General features: G+C 49.3%; 1 protein-coding gene across 3 annotated transcripts in view; it reads right to left on the bottom strand.

The window, feature by feature from the left end:
* The window catches only part of COL15A1 (collagen type XV alpha 1 chain), a 102591-nt gene that overhangs the window by 58250 nt on the left and 27530 nt on the right, over window positions 1-16811 (bottom strand). For all 3 annotated transcript variants that reach the window (XM_067743836.1, XM_067743834.1, XM_067743835.1), the window contains 4 exons: window positions 10154-10701; window positions 8713-8787; window positions 7167-7247; window positions 1854-2001 (listed from right to left, as the gene is read on the bottom strand). In XM_067743836.1, the coding sequence (XP_067599937.1) occupies window positions 1854-2001; window positions 7167-7247; window positions 8713-8787; window positions 10154-10701 (852 nt within the window). The remainder of the gene's footprint in view (window positions 1-1853; window positions 2002-7166; window positions 7248-8712; window positions 8788-10153; window positions 10702-16811) is intronic.

The following is a 16811-nucleotide window of genomic DNA, read 5'->3' on the forward strand; positions in this document are numbered from 1 at the left end:
CTGGGAGGCTTTCCCTAGCCAGGGACAGGGCTCGGGGTTCAGCCCCTTCCTCCTCACTGAGCTGTCTGCTCAACAAGAATGAGGATCTCTAGCCACCTCTGCTGTTTCTGCTTGGCCTTCTGTCTGCCACAGAAGTAATCTGGCACATGCCGGGGAACAGGCGAGCTGTGCTTAGTCTGGGTCCCGCCTCCTATGCACTCACCCCTCAGTCTAGGGGAGGCCCTCGTCTCCTGGCCCTGCAGCCTCTGCCCCCTCCTAGCCCCTCTCTCTGAGATCCTAATTCCCCCCAGGAGAACAGCATGTGCCATTCACAAACCACTTCCACACCCGCAGCCACAGCATTCAGTCCTCTCATCCAGCCGGGAGGCAGGGGTTGTGAATGCTCGCAGTGGACGCCGGAGGAATCCAAAGCTTGGAAATGCTGAGCAACTTGCCCACGCCCGACAGCAAAGAGGTGTCTGAGCAGGGTTTCCGTCCAAAGGGTCTCATCCAGCGGTCTTTCCACGGCTACACCCTGACTCCTTGCTGGTATTGTAACTTTATTAAATTATTATACAATTGTTTTCTATTCAGTACTATATACCTTCTCTCACAGACAGACTTCCCAAGTTTAGTTGTTAAAATAATATTCATTTACTGAGGGCAGAAGTAAAAGGAATAATGATGCATAGGATTGTAGAAAACAAAATACCGAAGTACAAGAGAAAATAAAAGCCACCTACAACCTACCACCAGAGATGACCACTCACAGCATTCTGTTGTATATTATTCTAACACACACACACACACACACACACACACACACACAGTGCTCTACATGGTTATATATAAATAGATATAAATAACATATATTCAAATTTAGGGTCACAGCACACATATAGTTTTGAAAGCTGCTTTTCTTGTGGAGTACACCATGATCATGTCTCTGGGTCATTAAATTTTCTGTGTCACCAATTCCAGGGCTGTACATGTGAATGTGGGCAGTCTGGGTTGTTTTTGACCTTGTACCTAAAGCTCAGTGCTCTGGCGTTGGCTGTAACCTCAGTTTGAATGGTTACCCCTCTGATAAAGGGCAGAAAATGCAGGCCGATCTCCGGCCATGCTGCTGCCTGGGGGATCCTGTCAGATCCTGTGCAATTGCTTCTGCCAGGGCTCCTCTGTATGGCTGGGCAGGGGTGAGAGCCCTGGATGGGTAGTCAGGAGGCCAGCACTGCCCCCAGGGCCTGCCAATGACCTCCTGGGTGTCTGCCCCTCTTTGGCCATCAGTTAGTTTCCCACATGTGCCAACAGGAGTTTAGATGGCCTGATCCTCAGAGAGTCGGCGAGTTTGTGGCCAAGGCCGGAAAGAGTAGGGATTCTGGAGTCAGGCCTGGGCGCTGGCTCAGTCCCACCACTCACTAGCTGTGTGACTGTGGGCACATCACTCACCTTTCCAAGCATCAGTTTTTCCATCTGTAAAATCCTAGCTAATACTAGCGACTAGTAGACATGTTGTCAGGATTGGAGGGGAAGTATGTAAACACTTGGCACACAGTAGGTATTTAATAAGCAGCCACAATTATCACAAGCTTTTCACACCCCAGGCCCTTCTGGAGGGGTGGAGTCTGGGGGTTAAAAGTTCTGGCATCCAAGATTAAACACCGGCTTTGCCATTTAGGAGCCGTGGAGCCTCGGCTGGGTGACATAACCTCTCTGTGACTCGATGTCCCCATCTTGTTTGGGAAATGAGGGTGATTATAGTCCCTTCCTCAGGGGGTTGAGGGGAAGCTCAAGTGAGATGCTCTCTATCACATACATCACCCAGTCGTCACTCAACAAAACCCACTGCGTATGAAGGTGCATCGGGGACTTGCCTTGCTTGGGGCTGCTGTGCGGGACGGCGCTCACGTTGGTGGTTTCCTGGGGCCCCTCAGGTACAGGTTCACCGGAAAGCTCTGCATCCTCAGAGGGAGAAGACAGGATTGGAGGTGTGTTGATGGGGCCAACTCTTGCTTCTCTAGACTGCAGGGGAAATGAGACCCAAAGGATTTACTCAGCAGGAGAGCAGAAAAGACGGCAGTGAGTATCACTGGAGAAAACAGTACCTCCACAAAAGCTGAATAAACCAGAAGAAAACCTAGACCTGCCTATTGTGCACCTGGGCGATCACTGGGCCACCCAGGCCCTAAAAAAGGTGTATGTTAGGGTAATTAAACTTTGTTCAGTTTACAGCAAGACTCTGATACTCTTGGCTGAAGCTCTTTGAGCACAGAGACCATATCCCTGTGATCCCTGCATCCCAGGCCAGCACAGAGGAGGTGCTCAGTAAAGATGCGTTAAAGGGAGGGAGGGAGGGAGGGAGGAAGGGGGCTGTGCTCAATAAAAGCTGTATAAATCCAATCCCAGAGGTACACTGGCCCTGTATACCTATGAAAAAAAAGATGGGTGTGGTTTCCTTTCTAGGAAACTTCAGCTTCTGTGTAACTTTTCCAAAGCCAGTCAATGTCTTCACCACCTTTTCCAACTAGGAAAAAGCAAACAAACCAAAAACCCCAACAGTTGGAAACAGAGCAGTTCAGAGAGCTAGGCAGAAATCCTGATAAAGGGCAGCAAAGGTCATCCCCAGACCCAGGATCGGGGAGCAGCTCCTGTGACCCAGGGCTCGTTAGTGGTCAGATAGTCTCATCACTTTCTGAGCTCAAGGGGCTAGGGTGGATGGAGGGATCCTACCGACCAGTGTGGGACCTGTGGTATGAACACGAAACAACTAAGACGCTAAGATTTCAGGGTAAATTTCTTACCATACCTATCACTTACCTATCCTGACTAATAACAGAAGGTTATTTCCTTAATGTCAGAACCTAGTATATAAATGATGACTCTCTGGTCCATCAGAACAAAGAAGATTCTTATGCGCCCCAAAACTTAGGATTTAATGGTTCAGTTCTTATAACCAAACTCGAGTCAAATCCCAGCTCTCCACTTATTAGCTATATTATATTGAGCAACTCATATAACCTCACTGAGCCTCAGCTTCCTCCTCTGTAAAATGGGGCCAATAATAACTACTTAAAAGTTATAAAATGCATGGAGGTGCTTGGCATAGGGCCAGGCCCATAGTATGAGCCCATAAATGGTAGCTATCATCAACATCCCTAGATGTGATTTCTCTGGGTGTTAATATTAAAGGTGATTATCGTTTTGCTCAACTGTACTTGTAGTTTTTTCCATAATGAATATGGAATACTCGTGTACTAAAAAAAAGATATAGTCTACTGTACCTTAAAATCTCCAGGGTGAGGGCAGAGATGGAAGGCTTCAAGAAGTTGAGCCTTGAAGAATGAACAGTTTCAGAGAACAGGGCTGGAAGGAGGCATTGAGGTGAGAAAGGACACAGCACTGCCAGGGCCTGACAACCTGTGCTTGGCCAGGGTTCGAGGATGGAAGCAGGGGGATAAAGCCTGGGGAGGCAGAGAGAGGGAGGGGGCTGGCTCTTAGGTGAGAAGTCTGGCCTTAAACCAGAGGCAACAAACTGTGTCCCTTTGGGTATCAGGATGGGGGAGATGTGGGCAGGTGTGTACTTTAGGGAGTTCACCCTGGTGTCAATGAGAGCATGGATTTGGGGTATTGAAGTTTAGGCCAGGAGACCAGGAGGGTGCACTAAAGAAGCCCAGTGAGGCAGGAACCAAGGGGGTATAGTGGGAGCAGCAAGCAGTCACCGCCCCCCAACCAAGGAGAGGCTGTGAAGAAGACCAAGTTAGAGCTCCCCATTCCCCAGCTGCATGGTGGTCTAGCAAGGCGGTAAGGACCCCTGCCCCAGGCAGGTTCCTCTCCTCTCCCTGCCAAGGGTTGGGGGAAGCCACTTCACCATGGTTCCCTAGCCTGGAGCAAGACTGCTGGTGGCTGGAAGCCAAGTGGCTTTACAAGGGGCTTGGGATTTGAGATGAGGCAGGTAGGGCAGGTGAGCGTACGGGAAACACAGGACAGTCAGGTAAGGGTGGGCTGAGCTCAGTAACTCAAGGTGGCAAAGTTTGACTTATATGAAATCACCAACTCCAGCCTCTCAGCTAAAAGCCTCTTCTGGCAAAACCCCAACAAGGCAGCCATGAAGCCTGGGTTCAGGGCAGAGCTGGTGAGCTGACCCTCGGCAGTCAGGGTCAGGTGTCCTGTCTCCAACAGGCTGCTGCTGGTTTTCAGGCATTAGTGTGGATGGAGAACCAGTGTGGCCTGTGACAAAATGGGAATGTCAAGCCTTAAGAGTTTTTAATTAAAATGTGGTAATTTGGGCTTCCCTGGTGGCGCAGGGGTTGAGAGTCCGCCTGCCGATGCAGGGGACACGGGTTTGTGCCCCGGTCTGGGAAGATACCACGTGCCGCGGAGCGGCTGGGCCCGTGAGCCATGGCTGCTGAGCCTGTGCGTCCGGAGCCTGTGCTCCGCAACGGGAGAGGCCACAACAGTGAGAGGCCCGCGTACCACAAAAAAAAAAAAAAAGGGGGTAATTTGCTGGCCCACGTTCAACACATATTTCCTGAGGCCCTACTGTGTGCCATGTCTTGGCTGATCCCCAGGATATAGAAGTGAGTAAATAAGAAGGGCATCTGTCCTTAAACTGCTGGACTACGGGGAGATGCAGACCCAGACCCAACTAACTGTGATGAATGTGACACTTGGGATTGCCGGAGTGAGAGTCACGCGTGAGGAGGGCAGCGTGGCCCTGGCCTCCAATGATGGGCTATGGACTGGATCCTGAAGGAGTGGGAATTGGCCAGGCAGAGACAGGGGTGGGCAAGGGCCCTCCGGGCAAACAGAACCTGCAAGACCCAAGGCACAGATGAGGAGTGAAAGGGTGTGTTGTTTGGGAATCTGTGAGCATTTGGGTGTGGGTGGAAGAGAGGTCCTGGCTGTGGCGCAGAATCACCTGCAGAGTCTTGTGTAAGTACGGACCATCAGATCTTACTCCAGACCTACTGAATCTGAATGTCCAGGTATGCAGCCCAGGCAAGAGGCTTTTTTTAAGACCCTCCCCCAGCACACACACCCCTACACGCACACATACGCACAACACATACAAGCACACATACATACACACACAGACATATATACACAGACACATATGGACATATAAATAAACACACACACACACACACACACACACGTTCAGGACTTTGATGCACAGCCAGGGCTGAGAACCCTAAGGTATTAATTCTAACTCGTCAAAGATAGAGCTTTCCAGAAATGGAAAGGTGTGTCAGCACATGCTGACTTAGCAGGGGGAAGAATTGGGGAGCAGGGACTCCTACCCTAAATGGGGAAGGAGGCCAGGAGGGCCTGGCTTTTTAAGGCCCTGAGTGCTCAGGCAGTCCATGATTCAGTTCGCTAGTCATGGCTTGTGTCCTGGAGGGCGGCAGGGCTGGAAAGGCTGAGGACAGGGAAGTGAGATTCATTCCAAGAGAGAAGCCAGACAGAGAGGGGAGGGGAATGTCTGAGCCGAGGAGAGTAATTCCACCACCACCCCCCACCCCCGCCCTGGAGGGGGCGGGGCAAGGCCGGTGGCCAGGGAGGGGAGCCTTCCAGGAGAGGGTGAAAGAGAGAAGTCCCTAGCTGGGGGTGACATGACTGATAGCAGCCTGGGTCCAGGCTGGAGACCTGGCTCTGCCACCTCCAGGCTGGGCAGCCCCGGGGCAAAGCACTTCACTTGCGTTTACCTCAGTGCCTCCTCTGGGGAATGAATGGAAAACACCACCCTGCAAAGAAGGTTACAGCCCTCCCTGACCAGCACCCGCCTCCATGACATCTCATGCTCCTAAGCCCCACTCCCCTTTCCTGTCCGTCGCTCAGGGCCACCTCGGGTTATTAGCCTCTCTGCTCAAGTCAGCCTCACTCCTAGCTGTGAACTGGTACCCTGGGGGCGGGGGGCAGCGTCAGGCTAGAAAGCCCAGGGGACCACGGCTCTGTGCCCTGCTGCCCTATGCCCTGGACATGCCAATGGGGTGGCCAAGGGCTGATGGGCACACAGGATTGCAACACTGCCCAGAGAAGCCACCCGCCAGTCACCACCTAGGCGGGCACCTTGGACCCTTGACTTTCTCCATCTCAGCTACCCCCAAATCGGCTGTGGTCCTGAGGATGCACCCCTGCGACACCGCCCAGGCCGGCAGCACAGGGTCACGGCCTGAACCCTCGATGGGGCATGAGGGGACCTGTGCTCTAGCCTCAGCTCAGCCACACACCCTAGGGCCAGTCTCCTGCCCTCTCTGGGCCTCAGTTTGCTCATTTGTACAAAGGGCAGTTTTCTGTACGCATCTGAACAGAAAGAGGTGACCTTTAAGTCCCTCCCACACTAACAGACTCTGGTCCTGTTCTGCACCATCCACCCCTCTGTCACTGGAGGTCTATAATTTAGAGCCCCACCTTATTTCTAGCTCCCTGCTTTCTTCTATCAGAGATGAGTCTGTAGACTGAGCCAGACCAGTCGAGGAGATGGCTGGGGCTTCTGTGCTCAGTGACTCAGACAGTGCCGGCTGTTTTCATTACAACAGGCTCCTTGGTGCCTCCACAGTCTGATTCAGTGCTTTCAAAACCACTTCCTTGTCTTGGCCATGGGGCACATTCCCAGGAGGGAGGAGGCCCACACCACTGGGAGGATGGCTGCCTTTCCCATGGGGCCAGAAACGAACTCCTGGGAGGACTCTGCATCTCATAGGAGTGGGGGCCCCAACTTCCTTCTCACAGCCAGAGCCCTGAGCAAATGTGACAACAGCCACCGTTCAGGGCCACCTCCCTTGTGCCAGGCACTGGGCCGAGACCTGCCCCTGCATGGCCTCATCTAACCTCACAAGGACCTCATGAGATAGCACGCTGATTATTGTTTTATGGGAGAGGGGCTGAGGCTCAGAGAGGCTGAGTAAGTCACCTAAGCTCACACAGCTGGGAGGTGACAGAGCACAAAGTTCACCTTTGGACAGCCCTCTCGTGGCCACAGCACAGGGTGGCACCCAGGTAACGGTGTTCCCCTGCAGTTGGGATTTTGCAAAGTGCCCATTGGCCAGTGTTTTCCTGACCTCCCCAGGTGAACTGTCTAATGAAGTCACAGTTCTGAGAACAGAGACGTCAGACCAGGACTCTCTGATATCGCCTAGCCCCCTAAAAGCCGACTAAGAGGACATGGCACAGCATCCAGTACTCACCGGGGCTTGAGTGTAGGTGACGGCTTCCAAGATCTCAGCTACTCTGTCTGTATCCTGAAGCCCGCTGGTCTCTCCTGACGCCTGTGTGGAGACAAATCATGCTGGGCAGAGGGGGGCAGTTTACAACTGCGGAGTCACAGAAATGAACTCCTGTGGAGGAACGGTGCGTGTGTGAAAGAGAAAGAGAGAGATGGAGATGGATGGAGACAGAGGGAGTGGGATGGAGAAGACAGCATACGTCTTGGCTATTCTTTCTGTTTCCTTCCACATTTTATTGCTCAAACAAAAAACTACAATCAGTGTAGTCTCTCTAACATACCTACCTGCATTTTGCCCAGGTGCCCTTCAATCTCGATCAAAAGGCACTCCCTCTTTGTGCGACTGTCGCCAGAATTCCTCACTGGGAGTCGTTACATTTGAAATACATCCTCCCTTTGCTACCTAGTCTTCAGGGTTAGCCCCCTAATGGCAGCCAAGACACCGTATGCCATGATTTTGTAACTTATTTGTGGACGCTTGTGTTGTTTCTGTTTGTTCAATAGCAACACAGAGATGAAGGAATAAATACACACAAAGCTTCCCTTCTTTCAGCGTCATGCGAACGCCAGGCTGGGATCACAGCCTCAAGGAGAGCAAACATTCTCACAGATCCAAGTTCCACCTTGGAGGGACTTTCCAACGACACTGGCAGCAGTTTTTACTAAATGAATAAAATCAGCTTATTTTAGCTTTGGGGCTGACACCACCCAAAGAGGGGCAGAAGCTCTAGGAATACGCCACGCTCTGCCCATCTCTGCCTTTCCTGCATTATTGCCATGGCTTCTGCCGGGAACACCTCTTCTTCATCTGGATGACACTTGCCTGTCACCGGTCAGGCATCAGCTCCGGCCTGACCGGCTTCCCACTGCTCCTCCCCCACCTTCCTGTCCTACCTGACCTCTAGAATTTGGGTCTGAGGGCCACTCACACTCAGCTCTGTCACTGCAGTTTGGGTGTGTGTGAGCATCTGGAGGATAGAGACAGTTCCCAGTTCATCCCTTTATCTCCAGCATCTCCCCAGGTCTGTCACCTTGCAGGTGCTCAGTCAATTCTGGCGGGGGGGAGGGAGGGAAGGAGGGGGGAAAGGACCCATCTTTTGTCCCCTGCCCACCACCACTGCCCCCCAGCTGAGGAACTGATTCATTTGCCAAGCATAAAAGCTAAATTTAGTTTTGCTTTTATAAGAATTTACACCCAGAATGTCTTTGAGTTTTTACTTTGATTTTAGAATCCTGACACCCTTTCTTGGCAGGAAGTCTGGAAACCACGCCATTGACTGGCACGGCCACGGAAGAACCTAACACCTTAGAAGAAACGCAACTCCTCCCCCACACACACCAAAGACATGGCTGAAGTTCTTAAAAATAATAATAAAGCCAAAAAGCCCAAAATAGGACTTGATGCAGTGCTTGCCAAGATGAGAGATTTCAGAGACTCCATGACGTTGGGAATGAAAAATTGCCTGGGCGCCAGCTTCTCTGGCTGCCGGGGGGAGGTAGGGGCTCACCGAGGATTCTTCAGCTTCACACAGCTCCTCGGGAGTCCTGGGGTCACGGTGGATGGTAAGCTGCTGTATAGACCCCTAGGGAAAAGCAGAGGGGTCAGAGGCCACGTCTACAGCACAAGCAGCCGTGGGAAACATGACTTTTTTGTAACAGAGAAGAAGCCGTGAAAGGACAGGTGTGAGGAGTGCCGCCCAGAGCCGTGACAAGGAAACCAAGCCACCTCCAGACCTGTTCTCATTCAGGGGCATGCTCCTTGGGCCAATGTACTATGAGCCCCACTAACTAGAGAGGTCCTTGGAGAGCATGGTGTTCAAAGCGTAGACTAACAGCAGCCTCCTAACTGGTCCCCAGGTCCCCAGCTTGTCAACAACGAGCCCTAAAATGCACGCCTCCCGCACCAGAAAGTGTCTCTCCCCCATGGCTCAATGCTTCCCAGCTGGAAGGAACTGTCCCCAGAGTAGGTGTCCACCAACCTCCCTGCTTCCACTCTGCCTCCCCTCTCCACACCTGACAGCCCGTTCTCCATGACTATCCCCAAGCAAGCGTTTCAAAATTATTCATCGGTTTTTAACTTCTTAAAATCCATCTTCCACTGTCCTACAGATAAACCCAAACCCCAGGCCACAGGCCTGTCCTGAATCAGTTGGGAAGGTATCAGTAAGAATAGTGCTGACTAAATGAATAACTACAGTAACTTAGGGATCTGCTTTAGAATGGCTTATTCATAAAAAACATTTTGGGCTTCCCTGGTGGCGGTGGTGGAGAGTCCGCCTGCCGATGCAGGGGACACGGGTTCGTGCCCCGGTCTGGGAAGATCCCACATGCCGCGGAGCGGCTGGGCCCGTGAGCCATGGCCACTGAGCCTGAGCGTCCGGAGCCTGTGCTCCGCAACGGGAGAGGCCACAACAGTGAGAGGCCCGTGTACCGCAAAAAACAAAAAAAACATTTTGACAGCAAAATCAGTTTTCCGGTATTTTTTTCAAGTCGCATTATCCAAAAGGAGAGAGAGAAACTACCTCACACTCTGGCATCCCAGCTATTCCACCTTTGTAGAAATTACATGCAACTGCCACCCTTTTCCAAAGATAAAATCACTGAAGGATCTAACAAACCTTACCCTTTCTATAATGCCTTAAAACATACAAAGTGCTTTCACACAGGCTAGCTCACATGACTCCACAACCCTGTGGCCTAGGTTTTCTTATCCCTACTTATAGATAAGAGAACACAGAGAAGATCAGAGAATCCAGATACTGTCTAAAATCATCAAGCTACACTGAAAACTCAGCGCTGGAATCTAGGTTTTGTGTTCTGGGCCTAGCTTTCTCCCACCAGCATACATGCCTCTTTGAGGACATAAGAATAAGATAATAACAAGAATAGTTGCTTGTGTTTGTCGCACGGTGTCCAGAGGCCCCCCTGATCTGCAGGGCTCGGACTCACAGTGAATCTCTCCAGCCCCGTGGCTCCTGCGTTGCCGACGAAGATTCCCGCGCTGGGCTCGAAGGCCAAGACCCGGGAGGACCTCGGGAAGGGGACGTGGCTGTGTTCTTCGCAGTCCACAAGGAGGGTCACTTCCTCGCCCTGGACAACCATGGCAAAGCGGTTCCACCTGTGGGTCATCACGGGCACCGGGAAGGCGGCAGCCTCGTGGGACACCTTGGAGCCGGGCTCCGTATAGTACAGGATGACCCGCTGGCTGCCGTCCTCCACTCCTGAGAGCCGCAGGCCCAGGTAGATGACCTTCTGGAAGGCATCTGTGATAGCAAAGAGCACGCCGCCTCGGGCACTGCTGGGCTTCGCCATCACGCTGATGGCAAAGTCCCTGAAGAAGGTGGGTGGGATGAGGGTCCTGGCCGGGCGGCCGACGTTGGCACCAGGCCCGAAACTGTAGGCCGGGAAGCCACCATAGCCAGTGACAAAGGACACGGACGAGGGCAGCGGGACGCCGATGAGCTCCGTGAGGTCCAGGTGGCCCTGGGAAGCCAATTCTGCAGGGAGGGAGAGAGAAGGCCATGCTTCACATATATATTCGACTACGCTTGGAAATGAGGAAGACATAAATTCAGGAATGAAATGGGATCCTTCAGGAACCCCACTGTTGTGTCTTAATTATTGTTTTTCAAACTTTTTTGACAACGACCGACAATAAGAAATGCATTTACATGGCCACCCAATATGCACGTTTAGACAAATATATATCTGTAACAGCGAAACAGATGTTTCATAAAACATTATTTACTTTTAATACTTACCAGGCACTATGATATTTTCCTTTCTGTTTAACAATTCTTTTTCTCTTTTGTTTTATTAAAAACATGCTGGAAACAACCTACTGAATTGATATCATTACCCATGAACAAGTCATGATTAGCAGTTTGGAAAACATTTAAAAATATTCCTAGAATATCCCTACAGTGTTCCCCCATCAACTTAAGGATTTTTTTCCCCATTTCTTTCTTTAAAAGAGGATAGGTTTGGGACTTCCCTGGTGGCACAGTGGTTAAGAATCCACCTGCCAATGCAGGGGACACAGGTTCGAGCCCTGGTTCGGGAAGATCCCACATGCCGCGGAGCAACTAACCCCGCGAGCCACAACAACTGAGCCCGCTTGCCTAGAGCCCGTGCTCCGCGAACAAGAGAAGCCACCGCAATGAGAAGCCCACACACCAAAACGACACTCGCCGCAACTAGAGAAAAGCCCATGCACAGCAACGAAGACCTGACGCAGCCAAATAAATAAATTAATTAATTTTTAAAAAAGTGGATAGGTTTATTTTGTTTTGTTTTATTTTGAATGAGGTCTACTGTTTAAGTGCCTCAGGGTGTGGGGAAAAAAGCAGGGACAAAACCAAGTGTTCTCAGACCTTAGGACAACTGAAATCCGTATCATCGTCATCGCCCTTTGTCACTGTCGTCATCATGGTCAGCATCACCCGCATTCCCCGGGCTCTCACTCTTACCAGGCTCTCATCTCTTCACATACATTAGCTAGCTCATTTACTCCTCACAACAACTCCATGAGGGTAGGTACTATTATCCCCATTCTACCCCAGAGAAAACTTAGAGAAGGTAAGAAATTTGCCCAAGGTAAGCCCCTCAGGAGAGCATCCCACTAATGAGGTGTGTTCTTAACCACTACCCCTTGGGGGGAGAAATAATAGGCCTCCATTGTGGTGGCCTGGAAAGGACCCCAGGTTCATGAGCCTTGGTCCACCCAACCACTGTCCCCTGGGAGAAGGCTGCAGGCTGGCTTGCAGTGACGTGCACCCCTGTGCACCTGCGGTGATGAGATAGGAAGGCAGGTCCCAGAGAGAGGTGGGCAGGAGCTCTGCAGGCGGGACAACAGATGCAAACTGGATTTTGAAAAAGGAATGCTTGAAAAAAGGAATGTAAGATATTCATTTTGTTTAATATGTTTAGATTGATTTCATGTTGAGATGATAATTTGGGGAAATTCTGGGCTAAATAAAATATATTATTAACATTTTTAGAACAAGAATAACATGAGGAACAGGCATGGGCCCACCACTCCACTTAAGAAAGAAAATATCAACTCAGCTGAAGCTCTCATGGACTCTCTGATCCTATTCTCCCTGCTTATGCCCCAGAGGCAGCCACTCTGGGGGTCTGGTGTTTATTATCCTCATGCATGCCTTTGTGTGTTTACTACATGACTATATGTCTCTAACAGAATGCAGCACTGCTGTGCCTGTCTACTAACCTCATATAAATGTTGGCATGCTGCATGTATTCTGGAACTTTTTTATTTTCCACTCAACGCTGTATTTTTGAGATTTATCCCTGTTGAGACGTGTGGTTCCAGGTCTCATATTTTCACAGCAGTACTCTAGGTATACATAAGCCACTATGGATTAGTTCACATTTCTGCTGATGAGTGAGGTTACCATCACTATTACAACCACTACTACTATGGACTTTCTTATACACATCTCCTTGTGCTTACCTGTGCAGGTAATTCCACCACTTAGGGTAGAATTATTGGATGATATGGGTATATGCATCTGCAACTTCACTGAGTGTGGCTAAATTGTTCTCTTAAGCAACTGTGCCATTTTTAAAAAATTGAGATATAACAGACATGTAATATTGTGTAAGTTTAAGGTGAACAAAGTGTTGATATGATACTTATATTATGTATTGCAGTATGATTACTTCCCTAGCATTAGCTAACACCTACATTATATACCATAATTATCATTTCTTTTTGGATACAATTATTATCTTAACTATCATTAAGATGCAACTGTGCCATTTTACATGTCCACCAGAAGCATGTTCTTGCCAACATTTAGAGGAGGTAGAGAGATGAGATTTGGGGAGTGGTCCACGGGGCTTTTCAACTACAGTGATGATGTTTATTTCTTTTTTGTGTGTGTGTGGTATGCGGGCCTCTCACTGCTGTGGCCTCTCTCTTTGCGGAGCACAGGCTCCGGACGTGCAGGCTCAGCGGCCATGGCTCACAGGCCCAGCCGCTCCGCGGTATGGGGGATCCTCCCGGACCGGGGCACAAACCGTGTCCCCTGCATCGGCAGGCGGACTCTCAACCACTGTGCCACCAGGGAAGCCTTTTATTTCTTAAACTAGATGATATTCAAAAGTATTCCTTGTAGTATTCTTTATAAAAATGCCATGGAAAATATTTCACAACACTCAAATGAAAACGATTGTCCCATCCTCAACAAAGGGCAAATCTGATCATGTTGAGAAGGCTTCTCTGGCCATCTGTGCTCTCAGGGTCCGCGGCAGCCTGGGCACCTGGCTGGAGAGGCCTTTGTGGTCTAGACCCAGCCGCACTCTGACTACCCAGCACTCCCGACGCCCTCCCTCCAGTGCCCCAGGCCATCACAGGTCCCCTTCCCTCCTTGTCAAATGCTCTTCCCTCTGCCACCACCCCACCTCACCCCACCAGTTATTTTTACCAGAATAACTAACTCCTCATTCTCCAAGACTCCCTCCCATGAAATCTCTTGTTTCACCTCCTGACCTACATCTCCTTCCAGGCCTGCATCAGATGTCGCCTCAATATATACTGAGGTCTTCCACTTCCACTCCCAGCACACTGCAGGTCCCTGTTGGGTCACTTGTCTCTCTCCCCATTGTACCACAAGAACGTGGACCACACCATTTATCTCTGTGTTCCCAGTATCCAGCTCAGTGCTGATGAATGAATGCATGAAAAGATGAACAAATAAATGAATGAAGTCCAACCCCTTCAGTTTACAGAAAGAAGGCAAAATTGAGGTTAAAGGAGGGAAGGGATCTGGTGGCTAAAAGCAGATCTGATTCTCAATCCAATGCTTTTTCTGTCCAGTTTGCAACTTGCAATAAAACAGAAACTAAAGTATGACAAACCCCAGAAGGCAAAAATAACAAGATTTATAAATTTCATTAAATTTAACAACACATAAATTTTTAAAGTTCTGCATAGCAAAAATAAATCCCCACAGTGTCAAATAAAATCCCAACCTGGACAAAAATATTTGCTACATATATCACAGGCAACAGATGAATTACGCTAATACACAAAACAAACGAATAAGCAGGAGGCCAAAAATCCAACAGAAAAATGGGCAAAGAACAGGAAATTCTTTCCACAGTAAAAGAAAAAAAAATGGCTCTTCAACATATGAAACAATACTCAACCTCATTCAGAACAAGAGAGATAACAAGTAAGATTATGAAGATACCATTTTCCCTATCAGATTGGCAAAGATCAGAATGTTGGATAATATTCTGTTTAGCAAGAGTTTGAGGAAACAGGCCATCGCATGCATCGCTGGTGGGACTGTAAACTGGCACAACAACTGTAGGAGGGGCACTTTGACGATATTTATCAAAAGTAAAAGTGCATATGTACTCTTTGACCCAGCAGTTATACATCTATGAATTTTTAGAACAGATACAGTTACAAATGTGACATATAAAGCACTTGCAAGAATATCCACTGCAGTATTGTTTAAAATGTATCTAAATGTATCTAAACCATTCTGTCTTGGAATTCTTGGGGAATGGTTAAATAAATAATAACTTTTGGGACTTCCCTGGAGGCACATTGGTTAAGGATCCACCTGCCAATGCAGGGGACACGGGTTCGAGCCCTGGTCCGGAAAGATCCCACATGCCATGGAGCAACTAAGTCCGTGCACCACAACTACTGAGCCTGCGCTCTAGAGCCTGTGAGCCACAGCTACTGAAGCCCGCGAGCCACAACTACTGAAGCTTGTGTACCTAGAGCCCGTGCTCCGCAATGAGAGAAGCCACCACAATGAGAAGCCCGCGCACCGCAACGAAGAGTAGCCTCCGCTCGCCGCAACTAGAGAAAGCCCACGTGCAGCAACAAAGACCCAACACAGCCACAAATAAATATATAAATTTCTAAAAAAAAAAAAAAGTAACTTTTGATATACCCATACAACGAAATACAATGCAGCCTTTAAAAAGGTATGGTTCCTTAGGTTTTAATATGAAACAAGATGTATTAACTAGAAACAAACATATAAGAAAGACAAGGTGCAGAATAGAATTGCTATCAGTTGGAAATACATATATTAATACATAAATATATAAAATATATTTTAATATATATATTAAATACATCTAGAAAGATACACCAGAAACTGGGACCAGAGATTGTCTCCAAGGAACAGTGTTGGTGGCTGGGAGACGACAGGAGACTTTGTTTTCACTGGATACTCTTTTCTACTTTTTGAATTTTACCCCAAGTACATGATGTGAAAAATAAAGACATTTACATATTTTTAAAGATGTTAACATCCTACATCCCCTTTTAGAAAGTATAAAACCTTTTCTTCATGTTTCTCCTCACTCAAATACAGCCCATCTCTATAGAAAGAAGAAAAAGTGAAAAGAAAAGAAATAGAAAAGCAAGCAACCCACTGAGATTTCTTTCCTCCCCTCCACAGTTTAAAGATAAAAACAAACAAAACCATGAGTACCCTGCTGATAGCTTCGCTTTCTTCTCCATTTAATCCAGTGAAAGCTTTTCCTCTAGCTCCTCTCTCTCTCCTACTGAGAACAGGAGGAGAAGTCCCTCTCTGGTGGGATACTCCAGGTTTGTAGAATGTGTGGTTCCACAGGGAGTGAATGACCAGGGCCTCTCATCCAGCGGCTTGTTTCTAAGTGGTGTCCTGAGAGTTCAAGGAACAGCTGGGGTTCCAGGGTACCCAAGGACAGGGGCTGAGAGGTTCCCACCCAGAAACCTGCTTAAACCAGCCCAGTGCTGCCATGGCCAGTAAAGCCCAGGCTTCCATGTGGCCACTCTGGGAATTCTTAGTTCCAGGAGGATTCTGGTTTGGGAAAAAAAAAAAAATCACCAATCTATCCAATCTCCTTATCTTATAGACAGGGAAATGGGTGGTCAAGGAGAGAGTTCCAGGATGAGGAGACACAGCCAGAAAGCAGTAGATGGAGCAGTGAAACAAGGATAGACAGAGGGGAGGTGTGATTCTGCCTTAGGGGTGACTTGGAATGACAGATGACCCGGAACTGGTATCCCTCCCATGACCCCTAAGCTGCCTCAGCCCTGCCAGGCACAGACCACTGGTTGGCCAGCCGGACAGTGGGCAAAAAAGGCAGCCTGCAGAGGAGAACTACCTTGGTGTTGGATTCAGATCCAGCCTTTGCCAATTACGAAGCGGGCAGCTTTTGGGCAGATAACTTACTGCTGACGAGGGGACATCCCACCCATCTCACACATGGAGACCAAATGAGATGATGGAGGAAAAGTGCAAGTGCTCAACAAATGGTAGAAATTGGTCTTCTGTTTGATTCAAAGGTATAAGCTTAGCAAAAAGCAAAGTCTGCAAAGAGATCATTTCCTAATCCTACCCCCCCCCCCCCGCCGCTGCCCAGACCTCAGCCATGAGACAGGACCGGCGTGCAGGCATCAGGCAACAGGCCTTGCTTCCACTGGGTCGGCCACAGGGGGAGCCAAGCCACAATCTAGAGGAAGTCCAAGTCGGCCCAGCCATGCTCTCAGCAACCACCACTCCCTCCACACGCATGGTCCCACAGCGTGGCGTGGCAGGGAGCGACCCCTGGCCTGGAGTGACCCATG

This window comes from Pseudorca crassidens, chromosome 7 (assembly GCF_039906515.1).
Source record: "Pseudorca crassidens isolate mPseCra1 chromosome 7, mPseCra1.hap1, whole genome shotgun sequence".
NCBI lineage: Eukaryota > Metazoa > Chordata > Mammalia > Artiodactyla > Delphinidae > Pseudorca > Pseudorca crassidens.